The 22,291-nt window shown below is 45.5% G+C and overlaps 2 protein-coding genes across 2 annotated transcripts in view; both read left to right on the top strand.

Annotated features, from left to right (window-relative positions):
- Nucleotides 1-22,291, top strand: part of LOC138663749 (zinc finger protein 665-like) — an 80,537-nt gene that overhangs the window by 55,447 nt on the left and 2,799 nt on the right. Inside the window, exon 8 of the mRNA XM_069750078.1 lies at nt 4,568-4,573. Within this exon, the coding sequence (XP_069606179.1) occupies nt 4,568-4,573 (6 nt within the window). The remainder of the gene's footprint in view (nt 1-4,567; nt 4,574-22,291) is intronic.
- LOC138663747 (gastrula zinc finger protein XlCGF66.1-like) lies at nt 10,557-20,883 on the top strand. Its single transcript, XM_069750075.1, has 5 exons — nt 10,557-10,594; nt 19,397-19,546; nt 19,800-19,979; nt 20,059-20,363; nt 20,837-20,883. Exons 1-4 carry the CDS (start codon nt 10,568-10,570, stop codon nt 20,197-20,199), a joined length of 498 nt encoding a protein of 165 aa, XP_069606176.1. The 5' UTR covers nt 10,557-10,567; the 3' UTR covers nt 20,200-20,363; nt 20,837-20,883.

Below are 22,291 nucleotides of genomic sequence, written 5' to 3'. Positions count from 1 at the left end.
GCGCATGGCAGAGCGTGGAAGGGAAGAAGCACTGTTTGACTTGTTCAACGCAGAATTGACTGAAATTGAGATCAGACGCCATGATGCGTTTGGAGAGCCTCTGATGTGCCTAAACAGTGGAAAACCCCCAATTCTAACTACAACCCTAGCACACCCCTAATCCCAACCCGAACCATAACCCTAACCACAAACTAACCCTAATCCCAACCCTAACCCTAATCCCAACCCTAACCCTAATCCCAACTGTAACCTTAATCCTAACTTTAGCCTTAACCTTAATGGGAAAATGGAAATAAATACTTTTTTTAATTTATTACTTTTCCCTAACTAAGGGGGTGATAAAGGGGGGTTTGATAGCAGGTTTTTATAGCTGGTTTTTATGTTTGGCAGCTGTCACACACTAAAAGATGCTTTTTTTATTGCAAAAAATAGTTTTTGCATCACCACATTTTGAGAGCTATAATTTTTCCATGTTTTTGGCCCGCAGGATCTTGTGAGGTCTTATTTTTTGTGGGACGGGTTGACGTTTTTATTGGTACTATTTTTGGGCACATTACATTTTTTGATCACTTTTCATTCCGATTTTTGTGAGGCAGAATGAACAAAAACCATCAATTCATGAATTTCTTTTTTTTTGGAGGGGGGAAGGGAGGGGCGTTTATACCGTTCCGCATCTGGTAAAATTGATAAGGCAGTTTTATTCTTGGGGTCAGTACGATGACAGCGATGCCTCATTTATATCATTTTTTTATGTTTTGGCTCTTTTATACAATAAAAACTATTTTATATAAAAAGTTATTGTTTTTGCATTGCTTTATTCTGAGAGCTATAACTTTTTATTTTTCCAGTGATGGAGCTATTTGGCAGCTTCTTTTTTGCGGGACAAGATGACATTTTCAGCGGTACCATGGGTATTTAATATCAGTCTTTTTGATCGTGCATTATTCCACTTTTTGTTCGGCAGTATGATGATAAAGCATTTTTTTTTTTGCCTTGTTTATTTTTTTTTATGGTGTTCACTGAAGGGGTTAACTAGTGGGATAGTTTTATAGGTCAGGTCCTTGAGGACGCGACAATACTAAATATGTATACTTTTATTTTTTAGATTTTTTTATTCAAATATTTATTTGTTGATGGAATAAATATTGATTTTTTGATTTTTTTAAAAATATTTTTACAATTATTATTAAAAAAAAAAAATTAAATTCATCCTAACTTTTACTGTTTGTCCCACTATGGGACACTCATTTTGTGCAGGCTGATCGCTTATATGGCATGCACATCTGCATGCCATAGAACAGTGTTCCCCAACTCCGGTCCTCAAGAGTCACCAACAGGTCATGTTTTGAGGATTTCCCTAGTATTGCACAGGTTATTGAATTCTTGCCTGTCCAGGTGGTGCAATTATCACCTGTGCAATACTAATGAAATCCTGAAAACATGACCTGTTGGTGGCTCTTGGGGACCGGAGATGGGGAACACTGCCATAGAAGCTGTCAAAGCTGAACTCCGTGCACACTGACCTCAGAGACTTCCTGACATGCATTGCGCATGACCGGAAGTCTCTCAGTTCTGGTAACCCGGATGTCATCATGACGACATCTGGTTACCATGGGAGCGATCGGGACCCTGTGTCATGGCTCGGGGTCTCCGATCCAAAGGCAAAGGGGCTATCAGCCCCTCTGCCGGCTCCGGAACGCTGCAATCATGTTTGATCGCAGTGTTCTGTGGGTTAAAGTGCTGGGAGCGGTCCGTGACCGCTACTGACACTTAATGCCGGGTGTCAGCTGTGAGAATCCGCTGAAACCCGGCTGCAATCAGCCGCGCTCCCCCCGCATGTGACGTACTATTCTGTCCATGGGAATTAAGTCCCAGGTCACATGGACGGAATAGTACGTCGGATGGCAAAGAGGGGTTAAGGGTATGTGTACATGATCCGTAACAGGCAGCGCTTTGGACGCTCTTTGGAGTCCAAAGCACTGCCGGCTATTGAACGCAGGTGAATCTCCATGTGTTCACTGAACTGTGCAGATTTGTAGAGTCCAATACATTGTACGGGTGAAATTTCTCTTGTGGAGACTCGCATCTCCGCAAGAGAAATTGACATGCTGCAGTTTGGAAAGATGCGCCGCTTGTCCGTCTCCGAGGGTGAGCCACAGGCGTCTGCGAAAGCATAGTGGGCATGGGATTTCTTGAAATCCCATCCACTATGCTGTAATAGATGGACGCTGCGGGTTGGACACTGCACAAGTACGCAGCATCCAACCCGCAGCGTTTACGGATCGTGCGCACATATTCTAATTGGGAATGAGAGTCACCTCTGTGACCGAAGTGGAAACAGAGGGGCACTGGCCTGGATGTTACAATTAGATCCAATAATGAAAGGGTCCTCATTCTGCATTCAAGCAGTGGCAGCACATAGATGTTAATACCTGTGACTCCCGCCGGCACTCAGTAGCAGAACGTGTGGCTCCATGTATTGCTATGCGGCCGCACGCCCTGCTCCGGAGTGCCGGCGGGAGTCCCGGGTATTAACATGCGGGATTCGGCCGTGTTTCTCGCATGTCTGATCCCAGGCCTAAGGCTATGTGCACACGATTAAGTAACAACCACAGGTATACCAATCACTGAATGCCAATAAATGATAGTATCAATATAAAATAGAATATATATACTAGTGTCAGTGGCTAGTGTCCTGTGGAGAAGGAAGTGTGAGAGACACCAACGTACCAGAGGAGAACAACCACAACCGATATATGGAACAATCCAAGAAAAAGCCACCAGGCAGGGATATAAATATAAGGATGTCTTTATTATATATAGTTTGGCAAATATTAACAATAATAAAAATCAAAACATGTGCGCACAAGAGGACAATATTATTAATTATTAAAACAAAATAAAAAAATGGTATAGGCTGACCCACAAAAAGTATATAAATATAGAGTAACAGGTTCATACACCCCTAAAAATAATGTCAATAGCTAAGATCATATGGCCCAGAAATTGCATATACCTATCATGGACGTGTTGTAATATGTGCAAAATATAACAAAGAATACTTAATCACATTTACCAGATGTACCTGCAAAGCTGCAATATAAAGTGCAAAGATATAATTGTGCAAAAAAATAAAAGTTTTTTTGTATATCTAAAAATTATATTAATCTAGCATATTAAAACATAATATAATTAACCATATGGCCCAAAATTTACATATACCTATCAATATGTGCAAAGAATTTTTACTTGATCACAATTACGTGCAATACTGCAATATAAGGTGCAAAAAAAGAAGGGGAAGGAATTCATATGAAAAAATATATATTAATATGGCATATTGTAATATGCCATAAGGTGTATAGTGCAAAAAAAGTGCAATGTGCAATATTATATAAGGACCATCTGAATTATAACTGCCACAAAAAAGTGCATAGACCTACCACATACAAAATTAGTGGCAATGTACAACTAAGCTAAAATATGCAGGAAGTGCCAAGAGTGGTCATATGTGAATAACTGGGCGTTTGTGCAGTTGTATTGCATGGGATGTTAATGCTGTCAGAAGACAGGAGGAGGCTGCCACAGTCCGGCTTCAATTCAGCCCAAATACCACAGCAAGAGCCAAAGGCCAATATGGCCAATATAGCACAATGAGAAGGGAGTGTACGTAATATTTAGTATACCTGTAAATAATGGGTCAGCCAGGTCCCGGAAAGGCGCACCCCGACGCGCGTTTCGGATCTCAGTCCTTCGTCAGGACTGAAAAACAATTACAATAATTTCATTTTAAACATGCTTTTTTTAAAAAAATAATAAACATCACAAATCAGCAAATAAGACATTTGTGTCCTTTTGACTGTAACGACTTGCACAACACGGCAATCAGATTAGTTATGTGATCGATAAATGCCGAAAAAAATGGAGATTGATTTTTTTTTCATTAAACCCATTAAAAATGTAATAAAAATAACGCTGGGGCCATAATCACATGTAGCATAAATTATAAATTAGTAGCATTTAGATAAAAAAAATGCACCAAAATTGGACAGTTCAAATGCACCAAAGGCTGAGACTTCATGACATCACATCCACGTTGCAGTTAGGCCATGTTCACATGTGTGGTGAATGCTGCGTTTTTTCTGTGGCTTTTTTTGCTCAGATATTTTGCTTTATTTAACTGCCCAAATAAATGAATACTTCGCCCACTGCATCTCAAGATGCTGCTGAACTGTGAGATTATGGATCATTATTTTCTCTAGAGGCTTCTAAGTGGAGCCTAAAAAAACACATGTAAAAAACTGCAGATCCTTTATTAAGTGAATAATCAAAGCTTTTCTGTCCTATAAAAAACGTGTTAAACGCGGCTTCACATCTGCACCAAAATTGCATCAAATAGGAAAGTCATAAAAAATGTAGGAATAATGCAATAATCACCGCCCCCCACTGACATCTCCTCGTGCCGGGGTAGAAATAGATGGTAAATTAGTGCGGCGTGAGGTGCGGCCAGGGGAGCGGATTCACCCTCTTTCTGCTCTGTAATTCGGGAGGTGCGAGCGTCCCTCAGGCCATCGTTGCCCACCATCTCCTGTCCGACTGCTCCAGGACCTGCAGCTTCTGCGCTTCTCTCCATTGTAGGAAGAGCGATGAGCAGATGAGGGGCCGCACAGAGATCGGGGGGACGAGGTGGGATTGTATTTCTTGTGTCTCCTGGAGAAGACACAGGAGGGACAGCAATTATAGCAAAGTAATGGGAAGGACAGATACACATGGCTCCGCTACATATGCTCCGTACACACCCGGCTCCGCTACATACACACATGGCTCCACTCCTTAGGCCAGCGTCACACTGGCGACTTAAACGGACAAGTGCGATGCGATAAAAAAATCGTATTGCACTCGGACCAATGTTACACTATGGGGCAGCTCCCAGCAGCCGATTTTTTATTTTTTTTTTTGTCGGCCGTTTTCCTCGGTCCAAGACAATCGTAGCATGCTGCGATTGTCACGGACACTCGGCCGACTCTCGGCTCACTCGCACCCATATAAGCCTATGGGTGCGAGTGAGACAACGCACACCACTCATATCATCCGAGTGATGTGCGCTAAACGCGGACCCCAGCAATGGAGGAGATGGAGAAATTAGTTTCTCTGCCTCTTCCGCAGCTGTGCTCCGATCCGCTCTCTGCGAGAGGCTCGGAGCACAGAGCATGACACTCTGCTCCTGCTCGCAGCAGAGCAGGAGCCGAGGGTCATTAGCATATCGCATCCGATGCTCTTGCATCGGATGCAATACATTAGTGTGACGCCGGCCTTACTCCTCGTACACACACCCGCGGCTCTTCTCTGTACACATCGTACACTTATGGCTCCGCTCCATACACCTTGTACACACGCGGCTCAGCCCTGTACACTTCGTACACATGGCTCTGCTCCGTACATCTCATACACACACAGCTCCTATCCGTACACCTCGAACACACGTGGCTCTGCTCCGTACACATGCTGCTCCACTCTGCACACATCGTACACACACGGCTCTTCTACGTACACCTCGTATACATGCAGCTCTTCTCCGTACACCTCGTACACACGTGGCTCCACTCCATACACCTCATACACACGCAGCTCTGCTCCGTACACCTCGTACACATGCAGCTCTGCTCTGTACACCTCGTACACATGGCTCCGCTCTGTACACCTCGTACACACATGGCTCTGCTCCGTACACCTCGTACACACGGCTCCGCTCTGCACACCTCATATACACATGGCTCTGCTCCGTACACCTCGTACACACACGGCTCCGCTCCGTACACCTCGTACACACACGGCTCCGCTCCGTACAACTCGTACACACACAACTCTTCTCCGTACACCTCATACACACACAGCTCCCCTTCGTACACATCGAACACACACGGCTCCTCTCTGTACACCTCGTACACACACGGCTGCGCTCCACAGTGGCGTATCTGGGGGGGAGGCAGCCGGGACATGTGCTCCGGGTGCAGCCGGCAGGGGGGCGCAGTCGGGCCGCCTAATTTGGCGGTCCACACTGTCTCCCCCAGCGGCTGCATTCTGCCGCCCCCCCGGATTGAGAGTCAGCTGTTCTCTGTGCTGGCTGTCAAGCTGACAGCCACACAGAGAAGCTGCAGCGCGCCGGCTCCCAACATCTGCAGACATACCGCATGTGCAGCCTGTGTGGCTGCATCGGGGTCCAGCGGAGATCGAAGGGGGCCCCTGCAGGGTGGTTGCGACGTGCAGGGAGAAATCCCTGCAGCTCCGCTGCCTACAAGAGAAATAATCAGCGGAGCTGCAGCGATCTGTCTTCCTGGATGACGTCATCATTCAGCGGCCGGCTGTGTCAGAGGAAGGCGATGAGATGCTGCGGCAGAGCGTGTGGACAGGTGAGAGGTTGTGTGTGTGTGTATATATATATATATATATATATAGAGGTGTGTGTGTGTGTGTGTGTCTGTCTGTATAGAGAGGTGCTGTGTGTATATATAGAGGTGAGATGTGCTGTGTGTGTGTTGTGCGTGTGTGTATATATAGGTGAGAGGTGTTGTGTGTGCGTGTGCATGCGTAATGCTGTGGGTGAATGTGCAGAGAGGTAAATGGTTTTGTGTGTGTGTGTACGGGGAGGAGAGGCGAGGGCAATGATGGGGCTGATGGGGAAAGGGCAATAATTGGGATGGAGGGGGAGGAGGAAATGATGGATGTGGTAGAATGGGCAATGATGGAGGTGGAATGGGCAATGATGGGGATGGGGGGGAGGAAATGATGGAGGTGGTGGAATGGGCAATGATGGGGGTGGGGGAGGCAATGATGGAGGTGGAAATTGGCATGGGCAATGATGGTGGTGGGGGGAGAATGCATTGATGGTGGGAGAGGAGGAAATGATGGAGGTGGTGGAAAGGGCAATAATGAGGGGGGAAGAAATGATGAAGGTGGTAGAATGGACAAGGATGGTGGTGGTGGAAAGCACACTGATGATATTGGAGGGGGAGAAAATGATGGAGGTGGTGAAATGGGCAAGTATGGTGATGGTGGCGGAAAGGACAATGATGATGGTGGTGGAAAGAGCAATGATAGGGATGGTGGGGGAAGAGAAAATGATGGATGTGGTGGAAAAGGCGAAGGAGGAAATGATGGAGGTGGTGGAATGGGCAATGATGGGAGTGCTGGGGAAGGAGGAAATGATGGAGGTTGTAGAATGGGAAATTATGGGGTGGTGGGGGAGAAAGCAACGATAGTGGTGGTGAAGGAAAATATGGAGGTGGTGAAGAGAGCAATGATGGGGTGGGGTAGAGGAAAATAATGGGCATATATGAGGAAACAGTACAGGAGAATGGGAGGCATGTATAAGGAAACAGTACATGGGAATTGGGGCATGTATGAGGAAACAGTACTGGGGAATGGGGGGCATATCTGGGGAAACAGTATGGGGGATGGGTGCAGACAGTATGAGGAGCGAACGGGGGAATGTATGTGGACACAGTATGAGTAGCGATGTGAAAAATGTATGTGGACAGAGTACAGGGAGTGAGAGTGATGGGATGTGTGCAGACATAGTATGGGGAGTCAGGTGTGCAAGCAGTGTAGAAAGTGAGGGGGTAAATATATGAGGAGACAGTATGGTGAACAGGGGATGTGAGAGGAGACAGTATGAGAAGGGAGGGGAATAGTGTGAGGAGACAGTATGGGGGGAGAAAAGTGATTGGGCACAGAATAGAAACTGAGTAGTGGGGGCATAGCATGGAGGGACAGTGTAAGGGCACAGCCAGGAGGGGACAGTATACCAAGGAGGGGGGGGGGGAGTGTGATGAGAGTACAGTATAAATACTGAGCCCTATAGGGGGACACAGTGTGAGAGGACAGTGTGAAGAGGGGGCCGGTATGGAAAGGAGAGATCAGTGTGAAGAGCATGTACCATAAGAGGGACAGTGTGGGGGTCATATTTTGTGCAGACAATATAGTGATATAGTGGGGGCAATTTTTTATTCAGGAGCATTATAATGACACTTGTATCTTTAAGGGCGTCATGTGGAGATTTTCTGCAAAAGAGCGGAGAAGATGGAAGTCTGCAGAGACGGCTGTGAATGAGAAAACTCATCATGGGGTCTGGACAAGATGAAGAAAAGAAGGAGAACGACTCCAGAGATGACGTCATCTATAAGGTACCTGGATGTAAATGTTATTTGTGATACTAACTATTTCTCATGTTTTTATTTATATGAGGAGCATTAAAAGGGTTTGTAATGAGTCTGCAGTCATTCTTTGTGACTGCAGACTTCTGACTTCTCAGAGTGCGCACTGCACATGGTCAGGAATCTGTCGTGCTGGCGATTTACATACATGCGGTCACATGCTGACTAGACATGTGTGGCCCCAGTCAATGAAAATGAACTGAGCGAGGCCGGGCTCGTCTAGTCGGAATGTGGTCAGAAGTATACAAATCGCATGCTTGTGCTGACCTGACTGTCCACCAGCAAGGGAGAATCCTAAATGTGTGCAGTGCATTAGTTGTGAGAATTCAGAAGCTGCGATGTCAGGATTCAGCTCTGCAGGTTCCAGTAGTCGTCACATGGACACTTCACTCATATGTGACTTTCATACTTGTGGTCCTGTCACAACGAGCTTCTCTTCTGCTTCTCTGTTTTTCACTGAACATTGAGAGCATTAGGGAGAGGAGCTCGTGGGCACATGACTAAGTGTGCAAATCGCATATGTCCTGGGGGGAGGGGGGAACCAAAATGAATTCTTGCCCCGGGTGCCAGAAACCCTAGATACGCCTCTGGCGCTCCGTACACCTCGTACACACGCGGCTCTGCTCCGTACACCTCGTACACACGTGGCTCCGCTCCGTACACCACGTACACACATGGTTCCGCTCCGTACACCTCGTACACACACAGCTCTGCTCCATACACCTCGTACACACACGGCTCTGCTCCGTAAACCTCGTACACACGGCTCTGCTCCGTACACCACGTACACACATGGTTCCGCTCCGTACACCTCGTACACACACAGCTCTGCTCCATACACCTCGTACACACACGGCTCTGCTCCGTAAACCTCGTACACACGGCTCTGCTCCGTACACCTCGTACACACACGGCTCCGCTCCGTACACCTCGTACACACACGGCTCAGCTCCGTAAACCTCGTACACACGGCTCTGCTCCGTACACCTTGTACACACACGGCTCCGCTCCGTACACCTCGTACACACACGGCTCCGCTCCGTACACCTCGTACACACATGGTTCCGCTCCGTACACCTCGTACACACACAGCTCTGCTCCGTACACCTCGTACACACACGGCTCTGCTCCGTAAACCTCGTACACACGGCTCTGCTCCGTACACCTCGTACACACACGGCTCCGCTCCGTACACCTTGTACACACACGGCTCAGCTCCGTAAACCTCGTACACACGGCTCTGCTCCGTACACCTTGTACACACACGGCTCCGCTCCGTACACCTCGTACACACACGGCTCCGCTCCGTACACCTCGTACACACATGGTTCCGCTCCGTACACCTCGTACACACACAGCTCTGCTCCATACACCTCGTACACACACGGCTCTGCTCCGTAAACCTTGTACACACGGCTCTGCTCCGTACACCTCGTACACACACGGCTCCGCTCCGTACACCTTGTACACACACGGCTCAGCTCCGTAAACCTCGTACACACGGCTCTGCTCCGTACACCTTGTACACACACGGCTCTGCTCCGTAAACCTTGTACACACGGCTCTGCTCCGTACACCTTGTACACACACGGCTCCGCTCCGTACACCTCGTACACACACGGCTCCGCTCCGTACACCTCGTACACACACAGCTCCGCTCCGTACACCTTGTACACACGGCTCCGCTCCGCACACCTCGTACACACATGGCTCCGCTCCGTACACCTTGTACACACACGGCTCCGCTCCGTACACCTTGTACACACACGGCTCAGCTCCGTAAACCTCGTACACACGGCTCCGCTCCGTACACCTCGTACACACACGGCTCTGCTCCGTAAACCTCGTACACATGGCTCTGCTCCGTACACACACGGCTCCGCTCCGTACACCTCGTACACACATGGCTCCGCTCCGTACACCTCGTACACACATGGCTCCGCTCCGTACACCTCGTACACACATGGCTCCGCTCCGTACACCTCGTACACACATGGTTCCGCTCCGTACACCTCGTACACACACGGCTCTGCTCCATACACGTCGTACACACACGGCTCTGCTCCGTAAACCTCGTACACACGGCTCTGCTCCGTACACCTCGTACACACACGGCTCCGCTCCGTACACCTTGTACACACATGGCTCCGTTCCGTACACCTCGTACACACACGGCTCTGCTACATCCACACTGTAAACCCCTCCTGACCCCACACATAAACTTCCCCTCATCCAGCACCATGACAACCAGCACAGCAGAGTCCTGCATACACTGAGGCCCCTGATCATGTGACCCCTGACTCCTCCCCTCCTGTGACCTCATCACAGGTCCTGTGCGCACAGAACAGCCATATATGTGGAGTGCGGCTCTGCAGGTGGAGGTAGGTGCTGGAGCCCCGTTATTCTCTATTAGGATTAGCCGCTGGTCACACTCGGCCATTTTGCCTCACCATGTAATAAATGTATTCATAAAGTGACATAAGCACTCCTCCATACCGTTGAGGCTGTAAGTCTTTTATTTCATTCTCGGGACATCTTCCTTAGAAAGGGTAATAGCAGGGAAGAGGGAAACAACGGACTATGGCTGTTTCGTATCTTAACTGACGCTTCTAAGGGTCCATTCTGATGTGGATCCACTTCTTTTTAAGGCATCTTTCACACTTTCGTCTTTCAATGGCTTCTTTCACACTTGCGTCGTTTGGCATCCGTCGCAATCCGTCGTTTTGGGAAAAAAAACAGATCCTGCAAATGTGCCTGCAGGATGCGTTTTTTCCCCATAGACTTGTATTAGCGACAGATTGCGACGTATGGCCACAAGTTGCGTCCGTCGTGCAACGGAACCATCGTGTTTTGGCGGACCGTCGTCACGAAAAAACGTTCAAAGCAACGTTTTTTCGTACGTCACGTCCGCCATTTTCTACTGCGCATGCGCGGCCGGAACTCCGCCCCCTCCTCCTTGGACTTCAGAATGGGCAGCGGATGCGTTGAAAAACTGCATCCGCTGCCCACTTCATGCACAAATTTCACATCGTGCGTCGGTACGTCGGCCCGACGCTTAGCGACAGACCCGTACCGACGCAAGTGTGAAAGTAGCCTTTTTCCGTCACAATCCGTCGTTTTGTGAAAAAAACCGGATCCAGCAAATGGTGCTGCCGGATCCTGTTTTTTCTCATAGACTTGTATTAGCAACGGATTGTGACAGATGGCCACACATTTCATCCGTCGTGCACTGGATCCATCGTAAAATTGCTGCCCGTCGGGCGGAAACATCGCACAGAGGAACATTTTTTCTGTGCTTCGGAAAATCGCTTAGCGACGGATCCTGCGCTGTCCATCGTTGGCTATAATGGAAGCCTATGGGTGCAGGATCCGTCGCTGACTGTCAAAAGCAGGAATCCAGTGACGGGTTCCGTCTTTTCAAACTGAGCATGCGCGGAAGAATTTCCCGTCACGGAGATTCTCTCTCTCGCTCTCTCTCTTCTTTTACTATTGATGCTGCCTATGCAGCATCAATAGTAAAAAGATACAATGTTAAAAATAATTTAAAAAAATAAAAAATCATGATATTCTTACCCTCCGACGTCCCCAGCAGCCTTCCCACTGCCCTTCCCCCCCCGATGCTCGCGATGCTGTAGGCAGCTCCGGTTCCTTCCCAGCATAATAAGACAAGCTCACTGCTGTCTACTTTCCCTAGGCTGATTGTTAAAAATAGGGGAAACTGCATGCATTTTTTTAAAATATTTATTTATTTCACACTGTCAGGCAAGGTAACATGGTGCGCCGGCCAGTCACGGCCATGCCATTACTTGGCATGGCTGTGATGGGGCCGGAAGTGCCCACAGCTTTAAAGCTTGTTGATTGGCTGCGCTTCAGCCTTTCAAGTAGCTTTATTAGGCTGCCGAAAGCAAACAGGAACAAGGATATACAGGAAGAAGTCTGTGCTTGGAGTTCGGCACCAGGTAATAGGTGTCCAGTACAAACCTCAATCTTTACCGCTTGGATTTGCTCATCCCTACCCAACTTCCATCTGCTCCCAAGCTGCGCAGCGTCGTCTTCTGAAGCCAGCATCTGATTTCAGGGTCCAAGCTACCGGAGCACATGACATCACTGCCATGCACCCCCAGTCAGTCACATGCACGCGACGTGAGCTTGTTGGGCTCTCATTGGCCAGCAGTATGTATTGTAGGTATATCGGATGCCGTTACAGTTGAAAGTGCGATGCCAGGCAGACTAGAATTTGATATGTGTGTTTTACACAGTAAACCAACTTTTTTAGTATTTAGTTTGCTATAGAAAGAAAAAAAAATGGGCTACATTGGGGGACATTGTAAACTTCCTGGGTGAGGCAAAACTTCCCAGAATAGGGGACTATGATAGGAGGAGGTTGGATGTACCTATAATGGAGGAGATTAAACTTGCCATCATGTCTATGACTAATAACAAGACCCCTGGAGTTGATGGTCTCCCGGTTGAGATATATAAAAGAATTTATTGGATATTTCAGTGGCTAAATTAAAGATAGTCTTTGATGAGGCACTACAGGAGGAAGAGTTGCCGGTGTCCATGCGAGAGGCAATAGTAGTGGTCATTTTAAAGGAAGGTAAGGACCCGTGATTGGCGGAGTCATATAGGCCGATTTCGTTGCTGACGGCGGATGTTAAGATTTTGGCTAAGGTAGTGGCTGACCGGTTGGCAAGTGTGGTCCAGAATCTGGTCCATCCTGATCAATCTGGTTTTATGCCAAATAAGTCTACAGCGATTAATTTACGAAGATTGTTCCTGAACTTGCAGCTGCCGTCGGACAACGAGGGTAATAGAGTTGTAGTCTCACTGGATGCGTGTAAAGCGTTTGATAGTGTTGAATGGTGCAATCTTTGGGAGGTTCTGAGATCTTTTGGTTTCGGGCCGACTTTTATCTCATGGGTGAGGTTATTGTATTCTTCTCCGACTGCTAGGGTGAGAGTTAATGGATGGAGAGCTGTCTGGAAGTTTTGGCCTATATAGGGGGACTAGGCAGGGGTGACCGCTATCTCTGCTGCTTTTTGCGTTGGCAGTGGAACCCCTAGCAGAGACATTTAGGAACTCAGTTTCAGTTAGGGGGTTCCGGTATGGCATGATAGAGGAGAAAATAGCCCTATATGCAGATGACATGTTACTATTTTTAGAAAATTCTGGAGAGGCCTTGGATGAATATTCTCAGGACATTTGGTGATATATCGGGTCTTGAAACCAATTGTGAGAAGTCAAATATCTTGATAGTGGATAAAGAGGGCGATGACATCCCAATATCAGGGGAAGATAGTAAGCTGACAGTGGTTTCACAGTTCAAATATTTGGGGGTTCAAGTGTCTATTCCTCTTTTGAGCTATGGCGATCTGAATCTGTCCCCATTGCTGGACAGGTTTAGGAAGAAAATAGGGGCATGGTGCAAACTATACCTTTCAGTGGTGGGAAGGATAAACTTAATTAAAATGATTCTTATTGTATGTATTACATAATTCCCCTGTTTGGTTGGCCCGAAAGTGGTTTCACACCATTAACTCTATATTTCGAGACCTTGTTTGGGGGAAGAAACAGCCAAGAATTAGGCTGGAATTGCTTCAGAGGCCTCAAGATGGGGGGACTGGCCCTTCCGAATCCCAGGATCTATTTTTTGGCAGCGCAGGGTCAACAGATGTGAAGTTTGGGAGAGGTGAATAGACTGGGCTCCGTTCAACAGATTTTTATCTGATTAGTGGGAAGGGACTCATTGGTTCAGGGATTGGAGGCGGGGGGATTCAGGAAGTTTGGAACGGCTTATCCTACCATGACATTGATTCAAAAAGTATGGGAGACAATTAAAAAGACAAGGGGAGTGGAACTTTTAACAAATCTCTCCCCAATATGGCACAATGAAATATTACCTGAATTTATTAAAATGGGGGAATTCAAAAATTGGAAAGCATTGGGTATTCAATATATGGCTCAGATTCAGGACACACACGGACTGTTATCCTTTGAGGCACTGTAGGAGAACTATGGGTTGCAGGAGACCTGTAGATTTCAATATGGACAGTTGAGAAATGCCTATCTTGCGCAGAGCAAAACGGTTGATATAGGAATTTATAGAGATATTCTGGTAGACTATGTCTGTGCAACGGGAGGAACGAAAGGGGTAGTCTCGGATATTTACAGGGATTTGTTATATACCTTTCTTAATAGATTCCCTATTAAAGAAAAAGAGAAATGGGAGGAATAGCTGGGAAAGATAGAGGAGGATAAATTGGAGGTTATCATGGAGTATATTCCCCAATTATCATTAAGTGAGCCGGGTAGACTTTCGCAATTATATGTACTTCACAGAGTATATAGAACTCCAGATAGGCTATATAAGGCAGGGCTGAGACAGACCTCCGAGTGTCCTAGGTGTCAATCTGAGGGGGCAGGGATTCTACACATGTTATGGCAATGTACGAGATTGAATTCATACTGGTTGGATGTGGGAGAAGCAATTGGAGAATCGTATAGGTTGTACAATCGCAAGCGATCCTGTGATATATATTTTGGGATATGTGGAAGAGATCCGAGTTCCAAATCATCATAAAGTGGCCATAGCTAGATTATTGTATGTTGCGCGAAAGCTAATTGCCAGGCACTGGATGAGTGCGGTACCGCCGACTCTGCAGGAATTTTATAGACAGTCTGATATGGTTATTAATATGGAAAAGGGTAGTTATGAAAAAAGGAAAAGTGTAAAAACCTTTGAAACACTTTGGAAACTGTGGATGGAGAGGAGCTGATTCCAAGGGAATGTGGCTTTATTATGTAAGCAATGTATGCTATTGTCCTATTCTTGTTTATAGATGCTTTTAGGGAGGGGGGAATGGGGGACTGTTTCAAAAACTTTTTGTAACATGTTTATTCTCCTTTTTGACACACTTGTGTCTGTTTGTCAACTTGACTACTGTTAGGGTACCGTCACACTATAACATTTCGATCGCTACGACGGTACGATTCGTGAGGTTCCAGCGATATCGTTACGATATCGCTGTGTCTGACACGCAGCAGCGATCAGGGATCCTGCTGAGAATCGTACGTCGTAGCAGATCGTATGGAACTTTCTTTCATCGCTGGATCTCCCGCTGTCATCGCTAGATCGGTGTGTGTGACACCGATCTAGCGATGCGATCCAGCGATGCGTTCGCTTGTAACCAGGGTAAACATCGGGTAACTAAGCGCAGGACCGCGCTTAGTTACCCGATGTTTACCCTGGTTACAAGCGTTAAACTAAAAAAAAACAAACAGCACATACTTACATTCTGGTGTCCGTCAGGTCCCTTGCAGTCTCTGCTTCCCGCACTGTGACTGCCGGCTGTAAAGTGAAAGCAGAGCACAGCGGCTGTGCTTTCACTTTCACTTTACGGCCGGCAGTCACTTTGTGCGGGAAGCAGACTGCAAGGGACCTAACGGACACCAGAATGTAAGTATGTGCTGTTTGTTTGTTTTTTAGTTTAACGCTTGTAACCAGGGTAAACATCGGGTAACTAAGCGCGGTCCTGCGCTTAGTTACCCGATGTTTACCCTGGTTACCCAGGGACCTCGGCATCGTTGGTCGCTGGAGAGCTGTCTGTGTGACAGCTCCCCAACGACCACACTACGATTTACCTACGATCACGGCCAGGTCATATCGCTGGTCGTGATCGTAGGTAAATCGTATAGTGTGACGGTACTCTTAATAAAAAATTATCTGATTTAAAAAAAGAATTAAAAAAAAAGATTTTAAAGTGCAAACATCCACAGTCTTTACACAGTCAGGAAAGTGTCTATGGTCAATAAGTACTTCTCAACACTACACGATAGTTCAAACAAAGATAAAATCTTGCAAAAAACAAAGCACATTAGTGGCCCCAAAAACACATTGATTGACATAATTAAAGGACTGTTTACATCATATAAGAATGTCAGTGGAGACGAGCTTCAAGATGTAGCTTAAAGGGAACCTGTCACCTGAATATGGCGGGACTGGTTTTGGGTCATATGGGCGGAGTTTTCGGGTGTTTGATTCACCCTTTCCTTACCCGCTGGCTGCATGCTGGCTGCAATATTGGATTGAAGTTCATTCTCTGTCCTCCATAGTACACGCCTGCACAAGGCAAGATTGCTTTGCGCAGGCGTGTACTATGGAGGACAGAGAATGAACTTCAATCCAATATTGCAGCCAGCATGCAGCCAGCGGGTAAGGAAAGGGTGAATCAAACACCCGAAAACTCCGCCCATATGACCCAAAACCAGTCCCGCCAAATTCAGGTGACAGAGTCCCTTTAAAGGGAACCTGTCACCCCGAAAATCGCGGGTGAGGTAATCCCACCGGCATATGGGGCTTATCTACAGCATTCTGTAATGCTGTAGATAAGCCCCCGATGTTACCTGAAAAAGGAGAAAAAGACGTTATATTATACTCACCCAGGGGCGGTCCCGCTGCTGGTCAGGTCGGATGGGCGTCTCCGGTCCGCTGCGGCGCCTCCTATCTTCTTTCCATGATGTCCTCTTCTGATCTTCAGCCACGGCTCCGGCGCAGGCGTACTTTGCTCTGCCCTCTTGAGGGCAGAGGATAGTACTGCAGTGCGCAGGCGCCGGAAAGGTCAGAGGCCCAGCGCCTGCGCACTGCAGTACTTTGTCTGCCCTCAAGAGGGCAGAGCAAAGTACGCCTGCGCCGGAGCCGTGGCTGAAGATCAGAAGAGGACGTCATGGAAAGAAGATAGGAGGCGCCGCAGCGGACCGGAGGCGCCCATCCGACCTGACCAGCAGCGGGACCGCCCCTGGGTGAGTATAATATAACGTCTTTTTCTCCTTTTTCAGGTAACATCGGGGGCTTATCTACAGCATTACAGAATGCTGCAGATAAGCCCCTGATGCCGGTGGGATTACCTCACCCACGATTTTCGGGGTGACAGGTTCCCTTTAACTGGTTTCCTTTTCTAGCTTTGTTAGTGGTCAGATGTGGAATCCAAGTTCTAAAGACTGAGCCACGACTGACCTGAACAGTGGACCCATAGCTTACAGCAACTGAGAAGAAACAAACACTTTTCTTGAATACATGGAAACATAGAGCAACGCCAAGGGTTATATGACCTCTTCTTTCCAGAAAGCACCATGAAGTGATGAGTAGTATGTTTTTTTTTAATAACTGTAATTAAAAAATAAAGTACAATTAGAATGAACTCTTGGAAGATGTTTCTACCAGTAGCATAAAAACATGGTGTGCAATTGAACAGGAAAAGGCAGAAAGTACAACACAGTTCTAAATGATTCCAAGTTAAGATGACTCAATCCCCATACTCATATTACAATTTTTTTTTATAAAACCACCATACTAAAGATGAGACATACACATAGGGAAGGGAAGAAGAAAGCTGTTCAAAAACCAACATGCTCCTAACTGTTGTTTTGGGCCCTAAAATAGTCCCAGTGAGCACAGACTGTCTCAAATCTGTCCAAACTCGCATTCAATAAGGCTGTCATGAGCTCTATCCTACAGATGTCGGCTATTCTATCCAAAACCTTTTGATAAGAGGGAGGGGTAGTCTGTCTCCAATGAAGGGCAATCAAACATCTAGGTGATGTCAACAGATGTAACAGTAGTCTGGTTGAATTCCTCCCCATCCCTCTAGGGAAAACATTTAGTAGGTATACAGCAGAGTCCAGATCAATCTCCACATACAGAACTTTTTATATTAAGGTTTTCATATTTTCCCAAATCCAGCCAGCCCAGGGCAAAACCAGAAAATGTGAAACTGAGAACCTGGAGCTGATCAATAACACCAGCAAATATTTGGGGGCTGGTAGTTCAGTCTATGAAAGAGCTCTAGAGCAGGGGTCCCCAACTCCAGTCCTCAAGGCCCACCAACATGTCATGTTTTCAGGATTTCCTTAGTCTTGCCCAGGTAATAATTGCATCACCTGTGCAATGCAAAGGAAATCCTGAAAACATGACCTGTTGGTGGGCCTTGAGGACTGGAGTTGGGGACCCCTGCTCTAGAGTGTGATACCAAAACATCAAAATGTTATATTGATTTTCCTTATAAAGGGTGGACACCATTTCCCATATATTCTGCCAGCATTGGGGAGACAATCAGAGGCTGGTATATAAAAGATATCATTGGGGAATTTTCAAAAGACCAAACCAAAAAGCCTTGCACATGAGAGGCACAGATCCCTCGTAAACTACATAGGGCCCAACAAAGTAAATCTTAATAAACGTATCTTAATAGACTTAGTCGACCATAAGAGGGAGTTTGGGTGGATCGGAGCCAACTTTTCTATTTCCGTCCAAATATTGAAAGCCCATAATGAAGCCCACGAGGGTATCTTCCTCAGGTGTGTTGCCCAATAGTATTTAACGATATCCGGAACAGGCAAGCTCCCTTGTGATTTATGAAATGAGAGAACACTTTTGGATATTCTATGGCGTCTTTCGTTCTATATGAACTTCATTATAGCAGCTTGGAGAGACCTAAGTTCCCCACGGGGACCCTTAACGGGGAGAGACTCAAAATAAAGTAGCTTAGGCAGGAGACAACTTAACTGAAGCTATCCGGCCAATCAATGAGAGCGAAAGTGGCATCCACTTAGTCAATAGCCTCCTCCACTCTCAAAAAAGAGACGAATAGTTACAATTATATAAATTGTTATAGGAAAAGGACAGATTAACCCCCAGTATTTAATAGACTCGGTTTTCCATCTATATTTAAAGTTTGTCTTTACATAGTCAAGGATTTTAGGGGGAATGTTCAAGGGTAAGGCCTCTGTTTTAGAGGTATTTAATTTATATCCCGACAGCTGTACATACTCCTCAAAGTGACTATGAGGTTGGGGAGTGTTCTATGAAGTTAGTGAGGGTCAGTAAAACGTCAACAGCAAATAATGAAATCTTAAATACCTTATATGAGATTTATGTTAATGAACATTTAGTATATTTTATTAACTTTAAAAATTGTTATGCTGCACTGTATTGGTAAATGGCACTAAATCACCTACATCTATTCATAACTTCCGTAATTCCAACTGGCATGACCTAAGTATCTCTGTCAGACCTCAAGATGTATGAAGTGCTCTTCCACTACTACTATCAGCATCACGCCTCTAGTAACTGTAATATTACATGGGATTCTTCGATGTTACATCGTCATCTTCTCCCCATTCAGGTTCCTAGATTATTGGATCCTCTCAATGGAGATCTTCCATATAATGACATTGTCCTGATTGACCCTTCAGGAATGGATAGGGACAAGGAAAAGATGGCAAAGAGGATATTACACATCACCCTGGAGATCCTCTTCCGCCTTACTGGAGAGGTAAGAGATTCTGATGACGTCACATTACATCATTCTTATCTATGGTAGTAACATGGACAGAACTGGAGAGGTGAGGTCTCTGGAAATGTCTTTTTTAACTCAAATAGATTTTTATAAAAAAAATTACATATTAGGATAATCTTTTCAGGAGACATTCAATTTCAAACGAGATAACACATAACAAAACTTATTCCCCCTGTAGACACTGGAAATGTCTGTAGTGAGATTTATTAATGTGTCTCTCCATAACCAGGATTACACAGTAGTGAAGAAAACCTCTAGTGAGTGCTGTCAGGACCCTGTGTCTGAGGGATGGGGAAGAACCCTGAGCCCAATCAAATATCCTCCACCTCACCCTCTGATACATGAGGACATCAATGATCAGAAGATCCTAGAACTCGTCTACAAGCTGATAGAGCTGCTGACTGGAGAGGTGACACTGCTGGGAATGCTGGGGCATTATAATGCTACAAAGGGTTCGGGGGGGATGACGGTATCATTGTATGTGTCAGGTTCCTATAAGGTGTCAGGATGTCACCGTCTATTTCTCCATGGAGGAGTGGGAGTATTTAGAAGGACACAAAGATCTGTACAAGGACATCATAACGGAGGTTCCCCAGCTCCTCACATCACCAGGTAGTAGACAGGACTAAATACACATGGCCTATAATTATCAGTAAGTAAAGAATGAATTCAGTCCCTGTATGTATTTCCTCCAGATCTATCCAGTAAGAGGACAAAAACAGAGAGATGTCCCCGTCCTCTTCTTCCACAGGACTGTAAACAAGAAGATCCCAATGTTCCTCAGGATCATCAGGTAGATGGAGAGAAGAGGTCATGAGATCTCCCCTATGATGTGAAGGTCTTGTGCTCAGTAGCGATGAGCAAGTGTACTCGTTGCTTGGGTTACCGCCGACTATTTATGACTGCTCGGAGATTTAGTTTTCATCACGGCAGCTGAATGATTTACGACTGAGTGCATGTGGGGGTTGCCTGGTTGCTAGGGAATCCCCACATGTAATCAAGCAGGCTAGTAGCTGTAAATCATTCAGATGCCTCGATAAAAACTAAATCTCCGAGCATTCAAAAATACTCAGGGGTCACCTGAGCATGCTCGGGAAAACCCGAGCAACGAGTACACTCGCTCACCACTAGTGCTCAGTCTTGTTTTATTCACCGCTATTATATGTTTTATACTTATGTAATGAGAACGGTGGAGATGGCAGGATTAGAGCCGATCATAGATGTGACTTCTCCATCTGTCTGTGACTTTTACAATATTTGTTTCAGGGTGAAGATCTGACCCATATTAATACTACAGAGACATATGTGAGAGGTGATGAGTGGTGTAAAGTGGAGATTACTAAAGATAACTACCCAGGTGAGTAGTAACCACGAAATACAGAGAAGTCACAAATTCTTCTGGATATACAGGTGCTTCTCACAAAATTAAAATATCATCAAAAAGTTAATTTATTTCAGTTCTTCAATACATACAATGAAACTCATATATAGAGTCATTACAAACAGAGTAATCTATTTCAAGTGTTTATTTCAGTTAATGTTGATGATTATGGCTAAACCTCCTAAAATGCTAACAATAAAATAAAATTTTACAAATGGTGCTGATTAAAAGCAGACATGAGGATAATGTTATTTATTAATGTTTTGCTATAGTATGACTATCTGAATTAAAAGGATAATCATTCAAAGTTTGAAAATTGCATTTGTTTACATTTTTGTCAAATTTCTGATATTTTAAAAAAATAAACACAAGACATATCAGCCTAAATTTACCATTATCATAAAGTACAATGTGTTATGAAAAAAAGAGTCTCCAAATCAATGGGATTTGTTGAAGCATTCCAGAGTTATTACCATATAAAGTGACACTGGTCAGATTAAAAAAAAAATGTGCCCAGTCACTAAGGGGTTAAGTTTGAGGGTTGTCAGTTTTTTCAGTTTATTTTCACTCCTTAAGCCAAAATGCACATTACATGCATGAATGTGTTATACTGGTGTAGATGACAACAAAGGTATAGTATGGGAGGTAAAAATACAACTGGAATATGAACATGAAATAAACCTAGGAGAATGAGGCTAATTTCTTCAATATCTGTTCTCAGTGCTGATGAGGGATTTTGCGCAGCTTGGGGATGAAAGACCCTGAGGAATTATGGACACATATAATGACTATTATTACTGATGAACTCAGACAACAAACAAAAGGCAGAAGCGACCCTCGTAGACATGTTTAACCTTCGTCAGGCTGCATAGGTACAATTGTACCTTCATATATCTTTTATTGAAATTTGGCCAATATATTCTGGACCAAAACTGCAGAGATGTCACGAAATTTCAGCCCTCTATGGCTTTTCGAAAAAAAAAGTTATTGCAATTTTAAAACGGAATAGTTACAATTGTACCTACTCAGCCGGACGAAGGTTAACAGAAGAGTCTTTAAAGGTCATCAAAGAAAGATGATTGGAAAAGCAAAAGGTAACAAGCAGGACGCAGAAAACATCAGTGAAAGACTAAAGAGATCCATTCTAGCAGACAAAGAACTTTATTACCAAAGGATTTGTACAGAGATTGAAAGAAACTGAGCCTGAGGAAATGATAGCGAACCGAACATCTTGAAAGACGAAGTCATTGCTGCAATAAAGCTTCTGTCAATAAACAAAGCGCTAGAGTGATAGAGCTAATAAAGTATTCTGAAGCAGCAGTTTATGTTATCACATGCCT

This window comes from Ranitomeya imitator, chromosome 2 (assembly GCF_032444005.1).
Source record: "Ranitomeya imitator isolate aRanImi1 chromosome 2, aRanImi1.pri, whole genome shotgun sequence".
NCBI classification, from domain to species: domain Eukaryota; kingdom Metazoa; phylum Chordata; class Amphibia; order Anura; family Dendrobatidae; genus Ranitomeya; species Ranitomeya imitator.
This window is presented reverse-complemented; position numbering and strand designations above follow the sequence as displayed.

What these genes read in the sequence shown, in the direction of transcription:
- LOC138663747 (XM_069750075.1), top strand. Translation starts at nt 10,568, where the DNA reads ATGTGGAGTGCGGCTCTGCAGGTGGAG. An exon ending in GTGCGGCTCTGCAGGTGGAG is followed by an intron (nt 10,595 to 19,396) that starts GTAGGTGCTGGA and finishes CTCCCCATTCAG; the next exon opens with GTTCCTAGATTATTGGATCC. An exon ending in TCTTCCGCCTTACTGGAGAG is followed by an intron (nt 19,547 to 19,799) that starts GTAAGAGATTCT and finishes CTCCATAACCAG; the next exon opens with GATTACACAGTAGTGAAGAA.